At 41.9% G+C, this 22,592-nt stretch overlaps 4 protein-coding genes across 9 annotated transcripts in view; 2 read left to right on the top strand and 2 right to left on the bottom strand.

The window, feature by feature from the left end:
* The window catches only part of LOC139986447 (dynein axonemal heavy chain 1), a 54,033-nt gene extending 38,244 nt beyond the window's left edge, over positions 1-15,789 (top strand). Inside the window, exons 34-58 of the mRNA XM_072001795.1 lie at positions 359-528; positions 995-1,203; positions 1,948-2,050; positions 2,124-2,252; positions 2,766-2,886; positions 5,070-5,200; positions 5,389-5,494; positions 5,719-5,873; positions 6,104-6,289; positions 6,993-7,383; positions 7,563-7,834; positions 7,949-8,259; positions 8,345-8,570; positions 8,804-8,999; positions 9,122-9,315; positions 9,864-10,018; positions 10,592-10,958; positions 12,125-12,304; positions 12,477-12,728; positions 12,801-12,953; positions 13,035-13,303; positions 13,587-13,813; positions 13,916-14,097; positions 14,239-14,362; positions 14,678-15,789. Of these exons, the coding sequence (XP_071857896.1) occupies positions 359-528; positions 995-1,203; positions 1,948-2,050; positions 2,124-2,252; positions 2,766-2,886; positions 5,070-5,200; positions 5,389-5,494; positions 5,719-5,873; positions 6,104-6,289; positions 6,993-7,383; positions 7,563-7,834; positions 7,949-8,259; positions 8,345-8,570; positions 8,804-8,999; positions 9,122-9,315; positions 9,864-10,018; positions 10,592-10,958; positions 12,125-12,304; positions 12,477-12,728; positions 12,801-12,953; positions 13,035-13,303; positions 13,587-13,813; positions 13,916-14,097; positions 14,239-14,362; positions 14,678-14,892 (5,024 nt within the window). The 3' untranslated portion in view covers positions 14,893-15,789. The remainder of the gene's footprint in view (positions 1-358; positions 529-994; positions 1,204-1,947; positions 2,051-2,123; positions 2,253-2,765; positions 2,887-5,069; positions 5,201-5,388; positions 5,495-5,718; positions 5,874-6,103; positions 6,290-6,992; positions 7,384-7,562; positions 7,835-7,948; positions 8,260-8,344; positions 8,571-8,803; positions 9,000-9,121; positions 9,316-9,863; positions 10,019-10,591; positions 10,959-12,124; positions 12,305-12,476; positions 12,729-12,800; positions 12,954-13,034; positions 13,304-13,586; positions 13,814-13,915; positions 14,098-14,238; positions 14,363-14,677) is intronic.
* Positions 15,790-15,931: 142 nt separating this feature from the next.
* On the bottom strand, positions 15,932-17,405 carry LOC139991652 (serine--tRNA synthetase-like protein Slimp). Its single transcript, XM_072011906.1, has one exon. The coding sequence runs from the start codon at positions 17,403-17,405 to the stop codon at positions 15,954-15,956; it is 1,452 nt and encodes a 483-aa protein (XP_071868007.1). The 3' UTR covers positions 15,932-15,953.
* A 105-nt stretch (positions 17,406-17,510) lies between these two features.
* Positions 17,511-18,381, bottom strand: LOC139991732 (zinc finger protein 593 homolog). Its single transcript, XM_072012052.1, has 3 exons — positions 18,136-18,381; positions 17,936-18,036; positions 17,511-17,751 (listed from the first exon to the last, which is right to left on the bottom strand). The coding sequence occupies exons 1-3, from the start codon at positions 18,223-18,225 to the stop codon at positions 17,511-17,513; spliced, it is 432 nt and encodes a 143-aa protein (XP_071868153.1). The 5' UTR covers positions 18,226-18,381.
* Positions 18,382-19,101: 720 nt separating this feature from the next.
* The window catches only part of Bap170 (Brahma associated protein 170kD), a 56,677-nt gene continuing 53,186 nt past the window's right edge, over positions 19,102-22,592 (top strand). For all 6 annotated transcript variants that reach the window (XR_011800868.1, XM_072011721.1, XM_072011730.1 and 3 more), the window contains exons 1-2: positions 19,102-20,296; positions 21,439-21,532. Coding sequence is in view for 5 of the 6 variants with exons in the window: in XM_072011721.1 (XP_071867822.1) it covers positions 20,205-20,296; positions 21,439-21,532 (186 nt within the window). In the remaining variant the exon portion in view is untranslated. The remainder of the gene's footprint in view (positions 20,297-21,438; positions 21,533-22,592) is intronic.

The following is a 22,592-nucleotide window of genomic DNA, read 5'->3' as shown; positions in this document are numbered from 1 at the left end:
TTTTATCTCTTCCGTCTCTTCCAATTTCTCACATTTTCTAATCTTTCGATTGGCACGCGGATTGCGCGAAGCTAGAGATCGTGGTAACGACAGCTGTGCGTACGGTCGTTAAAGGCGTTAAACGACAGCTGTCAAAGAGGAAACTCTTTAGAACGATCGATAAAATATCGAGAAACTTGGTTGGCTCGAAAAAGCTCGCCTGACGCTTTACGATATAGTCTTGCTTTTTATACGTAATGCAGCTTTTTACCAGAGTTCTTTGGATTTTTTGATAGCTTAATTTTGGTAAAAATCCTCGATCGACGAGGAACGTTTCTTCGTATTATTTCGTTAACGTAGCATCGTTATCCTTATTTAGGACGACAGAGCTTAACGAGACTAGCCTCGAACATGCAAGATTACGCTTGTTTTCAAATAGAGCTGAGCAGCGCTTACACGTCGAGCGATTGGCGCGACGATATTAAAAATTCAATGATGAAGGCCGGTGTACAGAACCAATGTATCGTCTTCTTATTTTCCGACACACAGGTAGATTACGAAAACTCGTATCTATAAAATATCTATTTTATTCGATCTGTCGCTTTGTCGGTTTTAAATATTATCGAATATAATTGAAATTCGTATAATACGATGTGATACGCGCGTCCTTCGTATTATCGCGATAAGTCGTTGTTTCGTTCTTTTTATTTTCTATTTGTCGATTTTCTATTCGTTATCCGTTCGAATCGACCAGCTTCCCTCGCAGTTATCCGTCTCCATAGGTAAAACCGAATTCGTTTCGTTCGATAAATAGTACTGGTGTTCGAAAAGAAGGTAAAAGCTTGGCAACGTGTTATCAATGGTAATCGTTCGCCTGTTTCGACCCTGTGAAATTCGTCGTTAGCAGGCGAAATTTGTCTTCGAGTTTAGTTTTTAAGACGTTGAGTTAAGACGGTATCGACAGCGATAAGGACAAAGAAAAGAGAAAAGATTCGTTGTTGGCTCTGTCGTTCAGATAAAGGACGATTCGATGCTAGAGGATTTGAACAGCGTGCTAAACAACGGCGACGTACCAAATATCTACAAGGCGGATGAAATGGAAAAGATCTTTCATTCGATGCGTGGCCACGTGCAGGAAGCTGGCCTACAGATCAATAGAAGTAACCTGTTTTCCGTTTACGTGAAGACAGTGCGTAACAATCTACACGTGGTCGTTACTATGAGGTATAGCTTTCCTTTCGTCTTTTTCTTTCCAACGAAACTGATCGTTACGAATCTAGCTGAAAATCGAACGTACAGAGAAACGAACGCATCGTAGAATCGTAGACGGCGGAGAGAAGCGGTATGTATGGGTACGTGAAACGGAATATAGATTTCTACGAGTTCGAATACCGTTTCGCTCTACGTAACGATGTATATGTACGGCCGGGTTAGACCTCGTGATCGATACGAACGACAAACGAAACGAGTCGATATTCGGGGCTAGAATTTCACGTTTCCGCGTTTATACGCAACTTTCGCTGATTTATCGCGGCCTTACGATCGGACACGTAAATCAAGCCGGAGAAAGGACGATTCGTAACGCGAAACGAAACGCTTCGTTCGTCGATCGTTTCCACGAAATTGACAAACGATCTCATCCGTGGTGACGTACACGTTCTCCGCTCACCTTTTTCTCTCGTTCGTCGCTGTCACGAGGATTCGTCTTAAATCGCGTTTACGCTGCTATTTCCGTATTACGTGAAACGTTTTACCAATTCTATCGAAATATTTATTCTTCCGTTCCTGTCCCTAGATCCTGTAAATTTCCACTTTCGCTTTATTTCAGTTTGCAAAGACTCGCCGTTAGAACCCCGTGTGCGTCGTTGTACGATAAATTCGTTTGCCAATTTCTTTTCCCACTGACTTTCGTATATTCCGATTCGTCCATCGAAGAATACAAATTTCAACGACCTTTCGAACTTTCAGCCCGATCGGTGAGACGTTTCGCGCGCGTATCAGACAGTTTCCAGCTTTGGTGAACTGCTGCACGATCGATTGGTTTTGCCCGTGGCCGGAAGCCGCGCTTCAGGTTCGATTATTTCCGACCACGAGACTTTTCCGCTTCGGTCAACGATTCATACTTGTTCGCGTTCGTCTTTCAGAGCGTCGCTATGCGATTCCTCTCCGAGATACAAGACGAATCTATTACCGAAGACGCGTTGAAGTCGATCGTAAGAATGTGCCAGTATATGCATTCGAGCGTGATCGATGCGAGCGATCTGTTTCTCAAGGTAAGTCGGAGTAGGAAAAATCAAACGGAAGGGGAAAACTACAAAAACCGCTTGGGTTACTCGCTGTTCGTGAACTTGCGCGAAAGTATACTCCGCAACGATATTAAAAGTTCCGACGTTGATTTACGCGACGCGAAAATACAAAACGGAAACACGGCTGAATCGAAAGTTACTTCGAAGAAGAGAGTATCGGCGAAACGCGCCTTTTATAGCCTTTGATTTGATCATCGCGCGGTATTGAAATCTCGCCAAATAGAATTCTCTTTCGTCCCTTTCGAGAAACGAACGTTTCCTTGTACGTGTTGCGCGTGCCGTTCGCTCGACTCGCTCCGTATACAAAACGTAGATGTTAAAAGCTTCGAACGTTTAATTGGGAAACACGGCGCGATCGAGTTGACGAGACCGATCCGATTGTTCGATCGTTGGCGGAATAACGTAGATAAAAGCCTATGAACCGTGCTTCGTTCGCTCGTATTATCCGACCACTGAAAAGAAAAATATCGTATCGCGCAGGAACTGAACCGATATAATTACGTTACGCCCACGTCGTACCTGGAACTGTTATCCGGCTACGGTGATCTTCTGACTAAGAAGAAAACGGAGATACAAACGGCGGCAGATCGTCTCGCTACTGGTTCGTATCAAAAATATCCAACCTTTTTTTTCGTTTTTCAACTCGTCTCTTGGAATCTCTTTCTCCTTTTTCCTTTCTTCCTTTCCTTCTTTCTTTCTTTCTTTCTTTTAGTCTTACTATTTACTAAAAGGTCGATGGACGTTTTAGTAGACCGAGGCCGACGAATCGAATTATCGAATTATCGATATAAAATTATCAACGTTACATCGTCTATTATACGTAGTAATATACGTAGGCGTAGGTATATGTATGATCGAAAGCCACTTAACTTTGCCGATCACCTTGTACCTTTTGTAGAGGATTATTCACGCGAGCACCGCTAAAACTACCTTCCTTCCATAATAATACGGCGATCGATTTGCCGTGAAAAAAGCGAACGCGACACCGAAATTTCAAGAATCTTCCACTTTAAGTTACCTACTTGGAATCGCTTTTTACGTTACTCGGTACGAACAGACGTTGGCAGAATTTCTAATACGCAGAAGGGTTTTCAAAGTGCGGATCGCTTTCTCGATGCGACGCCTCTGCTTACCCGTTTAAATCAAACGGCCAAGCTGTTTGTCTTTGAAACTCCTCCGCTGGAAATTACATCGAACGATACGAAAGAACACATTTTTTCTTTTATAATTTCTCGAAATTGAAATCGTAGCTACGCCAACGTTCGCGCTTGAAACCAACGATACTGTTTATCAACAGCGTTAACCGTCCGAAACGAAGGATTTTCCCAATTTCTTTTCGTATTTTTAAACGTACGACTCTCGATTGAAAATTATGGTCTCGACTCCCTGATTCTCCGAATGATAAACCAACGGTATTACGAAAATATCTTTGCGCTTAATTATTAACGGGAAAATAAGGACGGAAGGAAAACGTCGAAGAAGGATGAAAGCGTAGCTTCCGCAAAGGGTCAAAGGTAAAAGACCGGTGGCTGTAATTTTGGAGGCGATGAATTAAACGAAACCCGTCTGACGAAAGCTCGTTATACGTGGCAACTTGGAGTTATCGATTTCTACTACAGGCGAGCCATAAATATCGGCCGCGGGACCAACGATACAAGCCTTAAAAGTCATCCGCCAAGAGCGAAAATCCTCCTACTCGAAGACGATCGTTTTCTTAATTTTTAACGTTCGATTCGGTTTATCGCCGTCGTAAGTTCGAAATATTTCCATCCAGCGATCGAATCTTAAAATAAGACGTTTCGTTATCGTCGCAACTTTAAACCTATCCGTTTACATTCTACTCGTTGTATTCCATTTTATTTCTATTTCATCGTTACATCGCGGAAACAGACGTTTTACAATTTTTCTGTATTTTAACGAAACTGCGATAGTTCTCTCAAAGTTATACAGTTACTTTGCTTTTTCGTAATTGTTCAAAGATCAATGACTTTGATGGAACTTTGTCGATGTTCGTATAGCTTCTTGAGCGTATCGCGCGTCGATTTTAATAGACTTTTACGACAAGGTAGGATTTTATTCGACGACGAGGTATTCGTTGCTCGTCCTATCGCGTTAACAACGCGTTGCCTTTCAACGTCGTCGCTTCGTAAATCGTCGTCGTTTACGGCAAACGATGAAATTACATCGCCAAGCTCGCTTCTTGTCGAATACAGTTGGACGAACAGATTGCCGATAAACGTTATTTAGTTGGAGTTGTCGCGAAGCACCGTGGATAATATGAGATCGATCGCTAAATCGAATAATTGGTCGCTGCCTCGCCAGTTACCAACGCGATTAACGAACGACAGTTTTATTTACATATTCCACGTGCTTTTCCTCCGTTCAACGCGTCGATATTTCTTCTTTTCTCTGTCGAGTTCGACGTTGCGCTTGTGCCGATTCGATCGTCTTCCTAATCAATTTCTCAGCCAATTTAATTAGTGTTTCTATCTGTACGTAATACGATCGATCGGTCTTGCATCGGAGCCGTGATCTCGCGGACGAGCGTGTTCCACTCGTTCGAAATTACGTAATACGTTGGTCGTGACGCGCGAATATTTGGCGATATATCCGTCAATAACGTAAAAAACGACGGGAGTTTATAATTTCTAAGAAATTTCAAAAAGACGACGATTCGAGTTAACGTTGAACACGTGATCGATATATATCGTAGCAGGCTAACCATGCTACGTCGACGTTCGTAATCGTTTCTTTCCAAGCAGAGATATATTTCGTTTTGCGCAGGTCTGGAGAAACTGGCGAGCGCAGAAACGGAAGTAAAAAATATGCAGCAATTACTGGCGGAGATGAAACCAAAGTTGGAAGAAGCGGCGAGAGCGACGGCTAGAATGATCGAAAAGATCACCGTCGACACCGTTAGTATCGTTATACTTATATCGAGAAATCGATAAAGTTATCGATTTCGAGTGAACGGAGTTTCGAATTTTGCTTGAAAAGTTTGAAAATCGATTCGTTAACGCTATGAAAAACAAGGGGTAACGAATAAACGATAGGACGGTTGTTCTTTGAATATGCGCGTGAAAGATTCGATCGTCCGTTATAGATGGAGGCAGAGAAGACGCGAGCGCAGGCGAAAGAGCAAGAGGCGATAGCGGCGAAGATGAAGGTGGAGAATCAGGCGATCAGAGACGAAGCGGAAGCTGATTTGAGTGAGTCGGTTTTTCTAAAATGAAGGAAATAACAAAAACTTTGACCATCTTTTCGACGATCGTTGCGCGCGCGTGCACAAGTCCCTACTTCTACCCCTGTAGAACCGCGTGCAACGATACGTTGTTTTGCTCGATAAAAAGAAAAGCATCTGCAACCGCGTGCAACGTACCATGTACTCGTGCTGGACCATGAACCGATTCGATCGATACTACGTTCGCCTCAGGTGAAGCACGGCCGATGTTGATCGCTGCCGAGAAGAGCTTGAAGGCCCTGAACAGAAACGACATCACCGAGGTGAAGGCGATGAAAAGGCCTCCGGTCGGCGTGCTTCTCGTCATCGAAGCCATTTGTATTATAAACAACGTGAAACCGATCAAGGTTCGTAGGCGTTTGCGCGTTCCAGGAAATTCGAAGCGAGAGAAAAGTCAGCTCGTGTACGTACGAAAACGTCACGTAGCAGATAAACGTTATCGGAGTACTAGAAACGGAAGAAAATCAAAAACAGAATTCCTGTCTCTCTTATCTTTGTCTGGTCGGAAATTCCTTGCGATTTCCGGTTCCCGAATATTTAACAAAACAGTTTGTAGCGTTGGTTTAATAAACGTTAGGTGCCGGTGGGTGGAAGATTCGGGACAGAAGCGAAACTGGATTACTGGACGCCTGGCAGCTTGATGCTCTCGGATCCAGGCCATTTTTTATACACCATGGAGAACTACGACAAAGAAAATCTGACCGAAGAAATAATAAATAAGCTAAAGCCCTACATCGAAGATCCGAATTTTCAACCATCCAAGGTATAATTTGAAACAAGTATAAGGTGCTGATGATTCGATCGATGTTTTTTTACCGCTGGCAAGCGTATCTAGCCATCGAGGATAGGATAGCGTTTCACGCGATACTACGATACTTACGTAGGAAAGGTGATTTTTCGATCGAGTTGCGCACATTGCCAGCGTTTTCTCTAAAATGTAGAACGAATTTCTCTTCCGTAGTACGCTTAGTAACTCGTTGTCACTCGAAACCGCTGGGCCTTGCGTTACACGCGTTTCCTTCCTTTGTACGCGCCGTACTTGCTTGAAATTAACTCTAGCGGCAAACGCGAGTGTTTCCGGGTTATGTGCGTAGGTATACATACGTACTTTCAGCGTATCGACTACGTGGGATATAGTATCCGTAGGAACGGAGATAGAAAAATGGAAATGGAAAAGCAAAAGCAAAAAAGTAGGATATAAAAAATTAGGAGTGAGAAAAGCCAATCGGTCGGCTTCGACGTCTCCTTTCGTAGAGAAACTACCGACCGAGATCTACTTAGTTTTCAAAAAGTTTCGCTTCGCCGATGTTAATTCGATCTTCGCGAGCGCCGGCGGCACGGTTAAACGTCCGATAGGAACGGCGATACACAGTGTACGAGCGAGAACCGAGTAACACGGTCGGGAGATAAAGAGGAAATAAGAGGTGCTGCTATACAGCGAGCAAAGCGAGATCGTGCTGTTTCAGATCGAATACGTATCGAAGGCGTGTCACTCGCTGTGCCTGTGGGTGCACGCGATGTACAACTACTATTTCGTAAATCTGAAAGTAAAACCAAAGATGGAAGCATTGGCGAAAGCCGAGGTGGCTCTCGTGGAGACCGAGAAAGCGCTGAATATGGCGATACAAAGACTGAGGGAGGTGGAGGAAGGTGTGGAACAACTACGAAAGCTTCTACGAGAAGAAGAGGAGAGGAAAGCGGAACTGGAGCGGGAAAAGCAGCTTTGCGAAGATAGGATGGGAAGAGCTGTCAGGTTGATCGACGGTCTCGCCGGGGAACAGATACGTTGGACCACCACGGTGCTTGAACTAAATGCGTCGTTGAAAAACGTCGTAGGCGATATCCTGCTAGCTTCCGGTATGAACGTTTCTTTCTCCTCTTTCCCTCTTCTTTTTTCCCCTTTGCTCTTTTTCTCTTTCGTGCGTTTGCTCGCAAGCCGAGAGAAGGTTCGCCCCTTTTCTGGAAAACGAGAAATTCGTATTATTTGCGAATCGATGGACGCGAGTTCGCTTCGACGTTTTTGATCGTAATTACAGGTGCGATAGCCTATTTGACACCTTTTACGGACGCGTATCGACAGACGCTGTTATCGTCGTGGAAAAAGGTTCTCGGCGAAGGGGTTCCGCACACGCCGGGCAGCGACCCCGTATCCACTTTGGGCGATCAAGTGGAGATAAGAAGGTGGCAAATCGAGGGATTGCCCAGGGATACGCTATCCGTGGAAAATGCCGTACTGGCGATGCACTCGAATCGCTGGCCGCTGTTTATCGACCCCCAAACGCAAGCTAATAAATGGATACGTTCGATGGTGAGCAACGAGGAAAAACGATATCGTATTTATCGTATTTATCGTATCGTTGTGTCGTCTTATCGAGCATAGTAGACGATAAATTAAAGCAATTACGCTTTATCGGGCAAGTAGTACAAGGGCAACGGCATATCGGTGGCAAGAATGAAGGACAAAGAGCTGCTTCGCGTGGTCGAGTCCTGCGTGCGATTTGGAAGAGCCTGCCTGGTGGAGAACGTCGGCCAGGAGCTGGAGGCGGGATTAGATCCGATTCTCTTGAGATCGTTGTTCGAGCACGGCGGTCAATGGTGCGTCAAAGTTGGCGAGAATATCGTTCCCTACAATTCGGATTTCCGGCTCTTTCTCACCACCAAACTCTCGAGCCCGCGTTACACGCCGGAAGTATGCGTGAAAATACTGCTGGTCAACTTTGCGCTCACCGCCACGTAAGCCGCACCGAATCTTCCGCGAACAACGCGATCCTTTCTAGGAAATAGCAATCGTTAAATGAAAAAATATCGACTGTAAAAGAGGTTTGGAGGATCAGATGCTGTCGTTGGTTGCCATCCAAGAACGGCCGGACCTCGAGCAAGCGAGAAACGTTCTGATCGAATCGAACGCCGAAATGAGAAAAGAGCTACAGCAGATAGAAGACAGGATCCTATATCGATTGTCGGTGTCCGAGGGTTCCGCCGTCGACGACATAGACCTTATTCTCACGTTGGAGGCGTCCAAAGTTAAAAGCGAGCAGATCAAGGTTCGCCTCGACCTTAAACCTTGCAAATATCGCCAAGTCGATCGGTCTTTTAAAAAACCCGATAACGCGGCTTCCCTCCCTCCCTCCCGTTCTTCTTACCACGCTGCTAGAAAACCAGCGCAGAAACGATAGGAAAGCGAGCGTTTGCCTCTTACGGTTGGAAACGGGTACAGAGGAGGAAGGGAGATCGATAAACGGTAAACGATAAACGGTAATAAGAGTAACGCGCGTAGGTAAAGATGAAAGAAGCGGAGATCACCCAGGTAGACATCGACACGACCAGATCGCTGTATATACCAGTCGCGGTTCGTGCCCGTATCCTCTTCTTTTGTCTCTCCGATCTGCAATTCATCGACACGATGTATCAGTACTCGCTCGAATGGTTCGTCGACATATTCAACAATAGCATACTGGCGACGGAAAAGAGCGGTTAGTGAAAGATTCCGATAAATACGATGATCGATGATCGACGAATAAACGCAGACCACTAAGCGATATTCGAATTTTGTTTGAAAAACCTGATAGAAAGAACGATCGATGGTAATTTTCAGGTGATATCCAAGTACGAGTGGCAAATATCAATCGGAAATTCATGTTGTCGCTGTTCTCGAACGTGTGCCGCAGTCTGTTTGAAAAACACAAGCTTCATTTCGCGTTCCTCGTTTGCGCTAGGATTCGTATGAACGACAATTCGATCGACGCGATCGAATGGAGGCATCTTTTGTCGGGAGCCGAACCGATGCAAGTAAGAAACGCGATTCTTTCGTCGCTCGAATCGCCCTATTTAAAATTTATTCGCATTTACCGACGTTCTAGCAATTTGTTGCCGCCTCGAAACGTTTCCCAGCGTTCTTAAAATTGTTATTTCATCGATTTATCCAAAGGACTCGCTTATTTTTCACAATCAGCCGTTTCAACTTTATTTCATACGCGATCCGTCCCTTTCTTTCGTTCCATTCGATAACCATATCGAACGTAGACGTTTTATCCGTGGCAGTGAAAGGCGAGACCCATGTACGAGCACGTATTCGATTAGCTTGTGAAAAGCCCGTGGTTCGTGCCTTGAAATCTATAAACTTACGAAAGGATGGATAACACGTAGGGAAAAACTATTCGGTACGCTGGCTAATTTTCTTCTTGATTCTCGTTCTCTGATTCTCGGATTCGGTATCACCGTTCAATCCGAATATCCGTGTATCGTGGATGCTGGTAAAATCACTGTCGCTAGCAACCACGTACGCGAAATAAACTCGGCATATTCTATTTTATACTAGAAAATTTCTTTTCTCGTAGGAAGGTGAAAATCCGGCGCCAGAATGGATTACACCGCGTTGCTGGAAGGAGATTCAGGCGCTCGAGAATCTGCCAAGCTTTCAGACGTTCGTCGAATTCTTCAAACAGTCGGTGACTCGATTCAAAACGGTGTTTGACGCTCAGGAGGCGCATCTGTGAGTAACTCTCTCTCTCTCTCTCTATTTACCAGACCAGTTTTCAGATTTAGCAGTTTATCAGGAGATAGGAACGAAAGCCAAAAGGGTTACCTATACGCGTCGTTCGTGACGAGTCTAACCGTATTTCGGTTTACGATCCGAAAGGAAACATCGGAGAATTTTCTTGATCCTATCGCTATTGTTTTCAATCCTATCGATTAATAGCCATTCTAAAAGAAAATTGATAGGATAAACGTTTGACAGTTTCGAATAATATCTTACTTGTTGATCGTATGAAAATGGAAAAAGTTGTTATCGCTGAATCGAAGATAATTTGAAACGGAGGAGACGTAGGATTATGGTGGTAAGCGACTGACGTGAGTTACGAGAGAAAAGCAAATGCAGGGGAAAAGGAAGAAGGAAGGAAATCCATCTGACCGACGATGACGAACGACCGAAACGAACGACGATTAATCTTCGCTCGACACCCACGAATATCACGTATATGAAAATATACGTGTACATTTTAGAGAACGCGAATTTGCTGAACCGCGAATTTCCAAGTATCGCTTTAATCGGTTTCCCGTGTAGGGCCGCGTATCCAGAACCATGGGAATCCAAGCTGGACGACTTTCAGAAGATGTTGCTGCTCAAGTGTCTTCGACCCGACAAGGTGACCAACGCGATGCAACTGTACTTGGCCAAATATTTAGGCCAAGAATTTGTCGAGCCTCAAACTACCGAACTGTCTGCCATTTACCACGAATCTTCGCCAACTACGCCCATTGTCTTCGTTTTGTCCACCGGCACGGATCCCGCCGCCGAACTGTACAAATTCGCAGACAAGTTAAAGATGAGCACAAAATTGCACGCTATCTCGCTTGGACAGGGACAAGGTCCCAGAGCCGAAGCTATGTTAAAGTTATCGGCGGAGCAAGGTTACTGGTGCTTCTTTCAGGTATGACTCTTTTTTTTCCTTTATCTTTTTTTTCTGTTTTTTTTTTTTTTTTTTTTCCCCAGAAAGAAAGATCGTTCGCGCGAACGAAAGTTCGCCTATTAATCTGTAAATTTATAGCTCGTTCTACGAGTAAGATCAGGCGAACGAATTGTTCTAACGCGTAGGTTTCAAGAAAGTACGAGTTTTCGTCCGAAAATACGCTGTATCGCGTTCGTTTTCTAAAATCGAAAATTCTATATATCCTGTAATTCGCGTATAACGTAGATAGGAAATACGTTGTTCCGGTTGAAGCGATATAATGATAAATTCGAAGCAGGTGTAGCGATTAAATTGCTCGTATTATCGTAATTTACGTTCGTTTAATAATGTTTATCTGCGTGTATCGTGTTAGGTAAATCGATGAAACAAATGTTCGAAATAATGGAATCGCGTATGTCAGAAACGCGTAATACGAGATAAATATTGGGCGGAGAGAGACTAAGATCGAGCGTTTGTTAAATTGAATCGTGATAAAGTGTTGGATCACGGTGAAAGTCGAAATTTTAAAGTTTGGGAAAGTTGGACCGAGAAATATCGCGATCGTCGATCGAACGGATATATCGGTGTTTAAAGAAACAGGACGACACCCTTGGAGAACGATAACAGACAGGGGTAGAGAAAAGGGGGATGGACGATAGCCTGTTTATCTTCGGGATATACTTATACATAGGTGAAAAAGAGGAGGAGGAAGCGAATCTATCGTTGCTCGAGAACGAGATAAAGACGCGAAGAGACGCGTTTCGATCAACGTAACGAAACGAAAATATCGTGGAGATATTTTTCGGTGCTTCGGTAGGTGCTCGGGATATTCGTTGAATAGCCGTAATCTTAATTTTTCCCAGAAATTTATCATCGAGAATTAGTCGGATAGACGGTAAACGAAAGATAATTTTCGCTCGATCGCGACAGAGAAGAGGAGAATTACGCGTAACGGGAGAAAGAGACGAAATCTCCGCGGTAGTCGCTTCTTCTTCTTCTCTTCGCTGTTGCAGACGGTTGGAACGCATCGAAACCCTTGGCGGTTTAGCCGATGCTCTGCGTAGAAGTCTTTTTCACGCGCACGGATTAGATAATTAACGACGCGATGAAAGAAACGTTCGAAAGATCGAGAGGATACGTTTTTGCAGAATTGTCATTTAGCCCCGAGTTGGATGCCGGAGTTAGACTCGTTGGTCGAGCGTCTATCACGGGCGAAAAACCATCGTGATTTTCGCTTATGGCTAACCTCCGCACCTTCGCCAGACTTTCCCGTTAGCATTCTTCAGAACAGCAGCAAAATGACGATCGAACCACCCCGTGGAATAAAGGTAAACAAAATCGTGGTATTTCTACTTTTTTCTTGTTCTCTTCGATGAATATCTTCTTTGATCTACTTAAAATTCGTTTGTTATTTTCAAAAACTGCTAAACTCGTGGAAAATGTTCTTGAGACGTCGGAACAGAGAAAAAGAAAAAAAAAAAAAGGGTTTTTCGCTTTCAGGCAAACATGTTTCGCGTGTACTTGACGCAAGTGACAGAGATGCAAACGTTTATCGACTCTGCCCATGCGAAAGTTCGCCACTTCAAATGGTTGGTATTTTCCTTGTGTCTGTTTCACTCGGTACTACTGGAACGAAGAAAGTTCGGTTCCTTAGGATTCAACATACCGTACGAGTTCACCGACGGTGATCTAAGGATCTGCATATCGCAGTTGCACATGTTTCTCTTGGAATACGATACCGTTCCGTTTAAGGTAAAAGCTTAATTACGTTAATATGCATGGTTGCACGGCTTGATTTCTCATCGCTTCGCGTCGTTCGAACAGGTGCTGATATACACAGCTGGACACATCAATTATGGCGGCCGAATAACGGACGACTGGGATCGTCGATGCGTGCTAACCATCCTGCGAGATTTTTACAGACAAGAGATTCTATCGTCGTCGTACCAATTCGACGAGGAAGGGCATTACGTTCAAGTGTGTATCGTTGTGACGGCGTAATTTTACGACGCGACGAAACTAAAAAATCCGATATCGATAGCCTTTCACGCGTTCCAGCTACCGGACACGGCCACGTTCCACGATTATATCGAGTACGTAAAAACCTTCCCCCTCAACGACGACCCATCGATGTTCGGAATGCATCGAAACGCGGATATTAGCTTCGCGCAAGCGGAAACGTACGCCTGTCTGAACACGTTACTCGCGCTTCAGCCACGACAAGTCGGAGCCGCGGCTGCGAGCGTCGAAGAGGTGACCAATCGATTAGCCCAAGATATGCTGTCGACGATACCGCGAACCTTCGACTTGGCCGTTATGCAGCAAAAGTATTTCATCGAAATATTACACTTTTACGTGCATAGAGCGTCTCTGCTTCTCCGTCTATACGGCAAACGACCGCGCTACGGCTGATCGCTGTTTGCGTCGTCTTCTTCGTCCTTTTATTTTCTTTCTTTCTTTCTTTCTTTCTTTCTTTCTTTCTTTCTTACGTCCCATTTTCTATGCCGCCCGAATTTCGAACGTACGCGTGCGACGCGATGCTTCGCCTCGCTACTCGTCTTTCGTTTATTTACGCGAAACGAATAAACAAATAACAGAAATATATCTCAGGTATCCGGTATTATACGAAGAGTCCTTTAACACCGTACTGCTTCAAGAAGCTATACGCTATAACGGTTTACTGGATGTGGTAAAAACAACGCTGGTGGATCTGTTGAAAGCTTTAAAAGGATTGGTCGTCATGTCTGAACACTTGGAAATTGTGTCCAACAGCCTGTACACTAACAGAATTCCACAAGTTTGGCAAGATAAGGGTTATCCTTCGTTGAAACCTCTCGGTAACGCTTTCACTGTCGCTTGTCTAAATTTGACCGTTCGATTTCTCGTCCGAACAGACCTTCCAATTTTTCATTAAATAATCGAGTTCGACGGAAACGCAGGTGCTTGGTTCCTGGATTTGAAAGAACGAATCCAATTTTTAAGATCTTGGGAAAACAGAGGGATACCAGCGGCCTTTTGGATTTCCGGTTTCTACTTTCCGCAAGCATTTTTAACAGGCACTTTGCAAAATTTCGCACGCAAATACGTCGTATCCATCGACGCGATTGATTTCAGTTTCCAGGTAGCGAATCCATCGAACGATGAATTTCGTACGATGTTGTTCTTGTTACATCGCCAATTTTACGCAAACTACGATATACTATACTGCATAAAGAAAGATTCGTCAAAATGGATAAACGTCGAATTACTTTTAACGTTGTAGGTATTAAAATCGATACCAGAGCACAGACCGCCAAATGGTTGTGTTATTTATGGCCTGTTTCTCGAAGGATGTCGATGGGATGGAAACTATTTAAACGAATCTTTACCTAAGGAACTATATACTAGTAAATATAACGATACTCGAAGAAACATTACAAACGTTTATATTCTTTTCGATAGCTTCCGCGTATTCGATCGATTTTTTCAATATGCTTTCGGTATACATATTCTATCTGTTGTGCTATTACAAATATACCTATTTACCATTTACTATTTTACAACTGTTATCGATAATTACAGTTGAATTTTATCATCTACATCAATTTTTTACTAAATTATATGCTATAACCTCTCTTGCTCCCCCCCCCTCTCTCTCTCTCTCTCTTTTTGTAATAATAACAACTCGCTTTCTAAGTGATTTCACGAATATCTTTTCGCAGACATGCTTCCGATTCTACTTTTGCCAGAAGTAGATCACAAGCAACCCGAAGGAATCTACGTTTGTCCCGTGTACAAAACTATCAATCGAGCAGGAACATTGAGCACTACCGGTCATTCGACAAATTTTGTATTGCCGATGGAAATTCCTAGTCAAAAACCGCAAGCTCATTGGATCAAGAGAGGCGTAGCTCTGATTTGTGCATTGGATTACTAACGATATCTATTTTAATGTCCTTTGTTTCACTTGTAATCTCTACTATGTAATTGCTCTACCATTACGTTTGTTTAACCATATTATTCGTATTATTCTTTGTGCGAGTAAAACAAAATACTTGGTATAAAATTACGATAAAACGACAGAACAACGGTATTATTATTATTATTATTATGAACAAGATCGGGCAACGAGTACAACGATTGTTATTGATCCGTTCTAATCGTTTTACGTATCTCTTTCGTATAATTTTCGATCCTTCCTTTTTGATCTTCTATATTCCTCGTTAGCCCATTTAGTGATCGCAACCATCGATAGAAATGCTGCGACAAAATAAGGGCTAATTAGTTTTTCATTTCTTAACGATAAAATAGTAATATACGTAATCGTATTATAAAATTGTTAAGAAAATTTCATTACTCTTTTATGCGCAATTTCAAGAATGCGTTATGTTACCTGGCGCCATCGGCACTAAAGCATGCATCGATCGTTTCAAGAAATTCGGTAAGCCATGAGAAATGGATTTTGCCCAAAATCTTTGATGCGTTGCGCACAAGGTATAATAGACAATTTTTCTTATTCGTACCGGTAATTCGCCAAATTCTAAAACCATGTTATACGTTGATCTTTTGAGGTTTCGACGGAAATAACGTGTACGCGACCCAACATACAGATTGGTGTAAAATTTTCCAGGCGAAAGACAAAAGCATTTCGACTTTTAAATGCTGCCTCCAACACGTATAAATGTATGATGTTTCAAGCATTTATACGTAACTGTAAAAATAAACAACCAGATAAAGCAAACAACTATACGGTTATTTACACGACTTTCTTAGGTGTTGATTAAATCAAAATTTATTTCTTATCTATTCACATTCACAAATATATTTATTTCGACAAAAAGGAAAATGAAATATATATATATATATATATATAATATATACGATACAATATAACACTATAAATATAAACAAAATATGCTAGAAACGACAAACATCAAAAAGTATGCACAAATCATGGTGTAAGACACTTACAAGTATTTAGAAATACGTTTCCTAAATTTAGAGGCAAATATTATCTGCAGGCATGTGTTCTAAGATTTTCTGCGGAATAACAAATTTATCTGGATTTTGTTCCAATAAGCATCCTAGAAGCCGTGGTACCGACAACACGGTGCCAGATATCACGGAAGGGAAGGACACCCTGTCCGCCGATCGATACATAATCTGCAATCTTTTACTAAAATATTCACCGTACAGGGATACATGACCAACTTCGATGTATTGTCTCGAGAAGGGAGACCAGAGTTCGAAAGATACGCGCATCGATTCCCAAGGCCGCAATTCTGAAGACGACCTCAGCACAATTTGATAATGATCGCACACGTTATCGTACAACTTGCATACAGTGTTTAACAATCTTTCGAATTGCGTATGATACTCTTTGCTTTTCCCATCCTTGACCAATATAAATGCAAGCGCGGCTGAAGCTTGACAAACAGTGAACAAACCGATTGGGGTAGAACCTGCTCGAAAAGGGGTGTATTGCCTCCCGGTGGAAAAATATGCTATTGGAAAATGACGTGGATCTATCAACTGCTTTGCGTGCATTGCCAAAAATGAAAATAAACTTGCACCTCCGACAAGGTGCATACGATTCGGCGAATCCTCGTCTACTTCGCTATAATTGTCTATTATAAAAGCATCCGCAGGATCTTCGTGATTTAAACCAGAACCGTCTATTATCAAGCTACGACTAAAATCTGCGCCCGCTACTCTGATCATATTATCCGCGCCAAGTATTTTTCCAGCGTAACTTAATATACCAAGTTCGAAAAGAGCTGCGTCGTTGCACAAATAGTATTGCATTGGATTTCTATACTCCAACAGACCAAGATGTCTTCCAATTTCGATGTGATTCTTCTTATCCGGGTGTGGACGTTCGTTTAAAGAATTAACGCGTTTTAATACGATAGGACCCTGGACCGGTGTCTTTCCATCTAATTCATTTGGTAATTCAAACATTTTTTGCAAAATACTTTCCTTTAAATTCTCCAAAGCATCCTTAATCATTCTCAAGTCATGCTTTACTGTCGAGATTTGCAATTTTAATTTTGTAAATTCCGCTTGTTCCTCCGCGGTTAAACTTTCTTCTTTTCCAAACAAAGGAACCAGTTTCCTCGATATCTCTTGGCTTCTCTGTTCTAATTTAGATTTATTCGTATTCACTGAATTGTAAAAGTCCCACATACTTTTCACTTCCTTGGCGTTCAAATTTAATTTTCGCGCTGCTAAATCTTGCTGTAACCTTTCCATATCTGTTAATCTTTTATCAAAATCTACATATGGCTGTAAAAATGAATAATATTCTTTGCCCTTAATGTTTGTAATAAATAATGCAGAAGTATATCGTCTTTTAGAAATCCATAGCACATCGACAAATTTCAAAGTATTGTGCGTTACGCATTTACGAACCATACATTTCTCGATGAAATGTGCTACATGATTCGCCATTGTAACCGTTTATAAACTTTTACGACTTTCCAATAACTTTTACGATCTTTATACGCTTATATAAGTTTCTCGAAAACAAATTTCGTTTATAAAAAAAGTTAATTCCTATGCATCCACTTTTGCTATTTTAGTTTTTGGCGGAATGTCCGACTCGACGTCCATTTTGCAACTGTCACGACTTATCGTCTCGATTTTTCTCTTTTGTGGAACGATATAACTTCCTTTGCTAGCTGCCCTTTCCGATTCCTCGATGGAATACGGTTCCAGCTCAAGAGCTTTCAGTCTTCGTTTATGAACTTTCGTTGTAAAATGATCGTTCAAAGCGATATCATTTATAAAGTATCTCCTACAGATGAAAATGAATTCTTTAGTACGTTTTAACGTTCGTAATACAAAAGTAAAGACATACAAAATAACTATTTGAATGTAATAAATAAATACATACGCACAAAGGTTATAAAATAACAGAGTACATGCATCGAAAGGTTATATTACATAAAATGATATATCGCGTTACGTTATATACTCACGCGCAATGAATACAGTAGTATTGACCTGCTCCAGGTTTATCCAAGTCTACTTTCTGATTTAATAGCTTCTCTACATTTTTATCATTCAAATCTTCATCGATCTAAAATAAAGAATATCGTGTAACAATTGCCGTTCGTACAGATGTACTCACGTGGCATATCATAAAGGTTAGGTTAGATTTTTTTAAAATTAATTATACCTCGTCCAAATCTTTCGTTCTTCTTTTAGTTCGCCAACCTTTCTTTAAATGTGTGTCCCCCCTGTGATATTTTTTACGTTTATAAGTCATTCCCAATGAAAGATTAATTTACACGATGAAATTAAATTCCACTGTCTATCACATTCACACCTACAAAACGGTAATATACAACAAACAAGGTTACCATAAATGTGTGCAAATTGCTATGTCCAAATGAATTTCTATTCTATCCTGGATTTATTTATTAGGATAAACGATAAATAATAGTTATATATCAAATTCGATAATTCACGCAGTTGTGACAATTTGGTGTCGATTCATAACCTGTTTGAAAGAATGCAACGAAATAAGGTAAAGCGTGTGGTAAAAGTTTGATTTACGGTTCGTTCTCATCGAAACGAGCGTTATTCTTATAAAATCTTTAATTTTACGCAAACGTTTACACATTCGTTTTAAACATTCGCCAATGTATGGAGTGTATAAAAACAATGCGTACAAATTGTTTATGTATATAATAAAATATATAGTAGTTTCACGACTGCTGGAGACTTTTTAGCGTTGCTATTGGTCAAACGTCACGGTGGCTTCGCCTTTATGAGAATTCGTAAAAAGGTTATAATGGTGTGATAGAGTTTCCAGTGGTAAGTATCGTGAATGGTATTAAAATTCGTCGGTATTCTTCTGCGATCGTAATTCTTTCAAACCACTTCTCTGAAAACCAGCGAAATTCAGAGCAGATACGTTTTTGTGAAACGGACTTGAAACATACATACAATATATGGACGAAGGTGATATTAGAAACGGGGCAAATTTACAAATTGCCTCGAGAAAGTACGGACGATAAGCGAATGTTTAGTATCGAGCGTTTAACGTAAAAATACAAGGGAGATGAGAGTTAACCGAAGAAGAAGAAGAAGAAGAAGAAGAAACTAGGATTAAAAAGAAAGAACATTTGTAAATGGGCATGCGCAGTGATTTGCTTTGAAACCGATGGTAATACCGTGGTGGAACCGGCAGATGTCGGTATAATATCTTAGAGTAGGTCGCGCCTCTATCGGCGAAGCGTCGCATCAATTCAAACGGTGCGCCAGTGACTTGAGGGGGGTCCACACCATTTTGAAAGTAAAAATACTGCGCGACCCGGGATTTTGTTTGTGCGGTTCGGCGAGGGTAAAAAAGCGGCGAGGGCTAGGCTGTGTGGTTTGGTCGGGGCAACGCGGTGTCGCGCGTAAAATGACGTAGAATGTGCGAGGGTGTGCCGCGTGCGGTACGAGGTGTGTTAGCGGAAACGGTGTCGCGGTGTGTAGGGTCGGCGCTGACCGTAGCTATCGTAGCGTACGGGAAATTGGCTGTGGCTTCGCCAATGGATGCCAGGCAGGAGGAGACGCCATTTTGATATACGGGCGCACGTCAAGCGTTCGCTCGTAGGGAAACGCGGTCTCGAGTCGGTCTGCCGCTTCGCGTAGGACCGCGCAGGTGAATTCTGTGGTTCGCTCGGTTGAAGAGTATCGTTGGTACGAGTGCGTGGCGCAACGTATCCGAACGGTATCGTTGACAAGTGACAGGTGAATCGATCGGGCCGCGAGGAAAGTCGCGTTGCGGCCCCGTGCCCGTAACACGGTTCGCTCGGTTGATTGGTAGTGACTACTGTGTGTGGAACTACGTGTACATTCGGATTTTTCCCCACGCGGCCGAGAGTCGAGCGTGCACAGCGAGGGACAACGTAGCTAGTGTATATTGGTGCGCGGGGATCCGGGGTGGCGGTGTACGCGGCAGGGAAAAGCCGCTGCTGTCTCGCTGGTTTCGCGCGCGCGAGAGAGGCCACCGGCCGACACTTTGGGCCAGGACAAGACGACCCGATGTCGGGAGCGGGTCGCGACCCCGTGTCGACCCGTGGTCGTCCTCGTCCTCGCGTACCCATCTCTTTCATAGCACCAGGACACACCTGGCGTAAATGTGCTCTCATGAGCGCCCATGTGCACCTCTCTTTCTGCCTGCTGCCCTTACGTGCCCTGTAAATCCAGAGCACACCCCGATTAGCACGCCCACGCACTCTATCACTCGCGAATATGGCCAAGATCCTCAACAAGGACCCCGTCACCTACGAGAGGGAGAGGGACAACTTCCTTAAGGACCTCCGTCATTTCCATGAGACTAGAGGGTAAGCTGATTTCGATGCTTCTCATTCTTGCATTCCATTATTTATTCTCTCTGTCTGGCTACTCTCTCGTACATCGATCATTATTTTCCGCTCCGTTTGCGTTCAACCTTTTCCTCTATTTTTCTTTTCTTTTCTTTTCTTTTCTTTTCTTTTTATTATTATTATTAATCATCATTATTTATGTATCTTCCTCGATTCGATCGCTAGAAACATTTATTCTCGTTCTAGTAACGTTCTCGCTACGTTTCGAAAGTGATTCGGATTAACATTGCCTATCCAGAATGTAGACAAAGTTGAGGTTATGTACGATTAGTTTAAAGTTTCCCAGAGAAACTCGCCTTTGTGCAAGCCATTTGTTTACGTGTGTTCCATGTTTTCTTTATCGGCAATTATCGGTCGCCTATCTTATTGCGATTGAGGTTACGTTCGATCGAAATGAACAATATTATGATCAACTTGTTGATTTTTTTCCTTTCTTTCGTTCGAATTTATGTCGCTCGATATCGCGATTCTTGTAAACGCTAAGGTTTTTTTCTTCATTCGATAACTGGATTTTAATGATATTAACACGAATGTACAAGTGTTTGAACAATCGAATAACTGCGAATCATTTCACGCGTAAACACTGTTCTTTATTACGTCATTGTTCGTGTTTTATTAGTTTAGGAAACGGATACAAAGCATTCTCGATGATCATACTAAACGGTTTTAACCTCAGTCGGAATACGTCTGTTTGTCACTGAATCTTTCTATTCGTTGAATACAATGGAAAAAATCGACATGTTTCCACCTAATTTATATTTTTAATAAATTATTAATTTTATATATTTTTTTTTAATTTACGACGTCGATATATAAAAATATAATCTAATGTATGTATGTATATATATACATATATTATATTATATATACATAAATGTGCAATAAATGTGCATACCGAAGAAAATCAAGTGTTTTTATCGTTTAACAAATAAGGAGATAACAAATTAATAAGTAATCTATCATTTACTTGGGCGAATGATTCAAAAAATAAAATTCACAGTACAGTGATTTATGCCATTACTTCTGTACTCTATAAATATCACATTTTTTTATTATATCGTTGGTTCTTTTACACATTTCGTAAATTTGACACGTTTCAGGACTCCGTTCAAGAAAAATCCGAAAATCAATGGAAAAGATATAGATCTGTACTTGTTGTACGTTGTCGTTACTGCCCATGGCGGATGGATTAAGGTGAGTCTATAGTGACATGTATGTATATATTTTTCTCTTCAGTTTTTCAAGTACTTTTCCCAACATGCCCCATGTACAAAAATATTTGATATCAATAACTTCATACGTAATTCTCGCGTAACACAATGAGCGAAAATGTCGGAAATATTATGTTTCTATGTATTATTAGCAAAACGTGCGAATAGGGTTTTACCACGTACCTGGATACACGGTATACGATCTCATTTGACACTCGTTTTTACACTCATTTTTACACTCATTTTTACACTCGTGTTCCTTTCGTTCGAATTACTGTTTCCCACGCTAATTTATATTTCCCGATCGTTTCCCTTTTAGATTATGATCATTGCAAATACGTGCAATATACCAAGGTTCATAGGACGATGCTTTGAATAAAAATAAGAAACCATAATGAGAACATTCTTTTGCTTCTCGTTATTCTTATATCATTTTATATAATAAAAAGAAGGATAATTTTATAATTTAACACTTAGGGTACGGATCACCCGTGTTCATACTATTACGATACTTGTCTACACTTTAGGCACATCGAACGAGGTGTATCAATCGTTTATCTTTTATTTTATTTCAAGCACAATAAGAAAATGATACTCGAACATAAAGTTTATCGAATGTTTAGGTCTAACATTTTGTCTATTGTATTCTAATAAAAACTTATTGCGTTATATCACAATATTGTGACAAAGCTTCGTAACTAACTAAAAAGTGAAGAAGTAGATCTCGGATAAGCTTGCTTCACCGTTAGCAAACGTGTAACTTTTCTAAGATAATGCGAATTTTTATGAAATTTATGCGGTGAACGAGGTACGATCTGTTTCATACATTTCGAACGACCCAATTTCCTTGTCGTCAAACAATTGGCTTTTCTCAGTTTAATACGATCTAGTTCGAATATATATAACCGTACGTGGAGCAACGTTTATTCGCAAATCAGTTGCACGATCGGTTCGGCTCGTTCCGTCACATTTTGTGTTTTCATTCCAAGTTACATGGCAGAGGGTATCCATCCTACCGATCAGGTACTCGATTCGGTTCTGCG

The sequence above is a fragment of the Bombus fervidus genome, chromosome 1 (assembly GCF_041682495.2).
Source record: "Bombus fervidus isolate BK054 chromosome 1, iyBomFerv1, whole genome shotgun sequence".
In the NCBI taxonomy this organism is placed as follows: Eukaryota; Metazoa; Arthropoda; class Insecta; order Hymenoptera; family Apidae; genus Bombus; species Bombus fervidus.
Note: the sequence above shows the minus strand (reverse complement) of the source record. Positions and strands in the feature narration are given on the sequence as shown.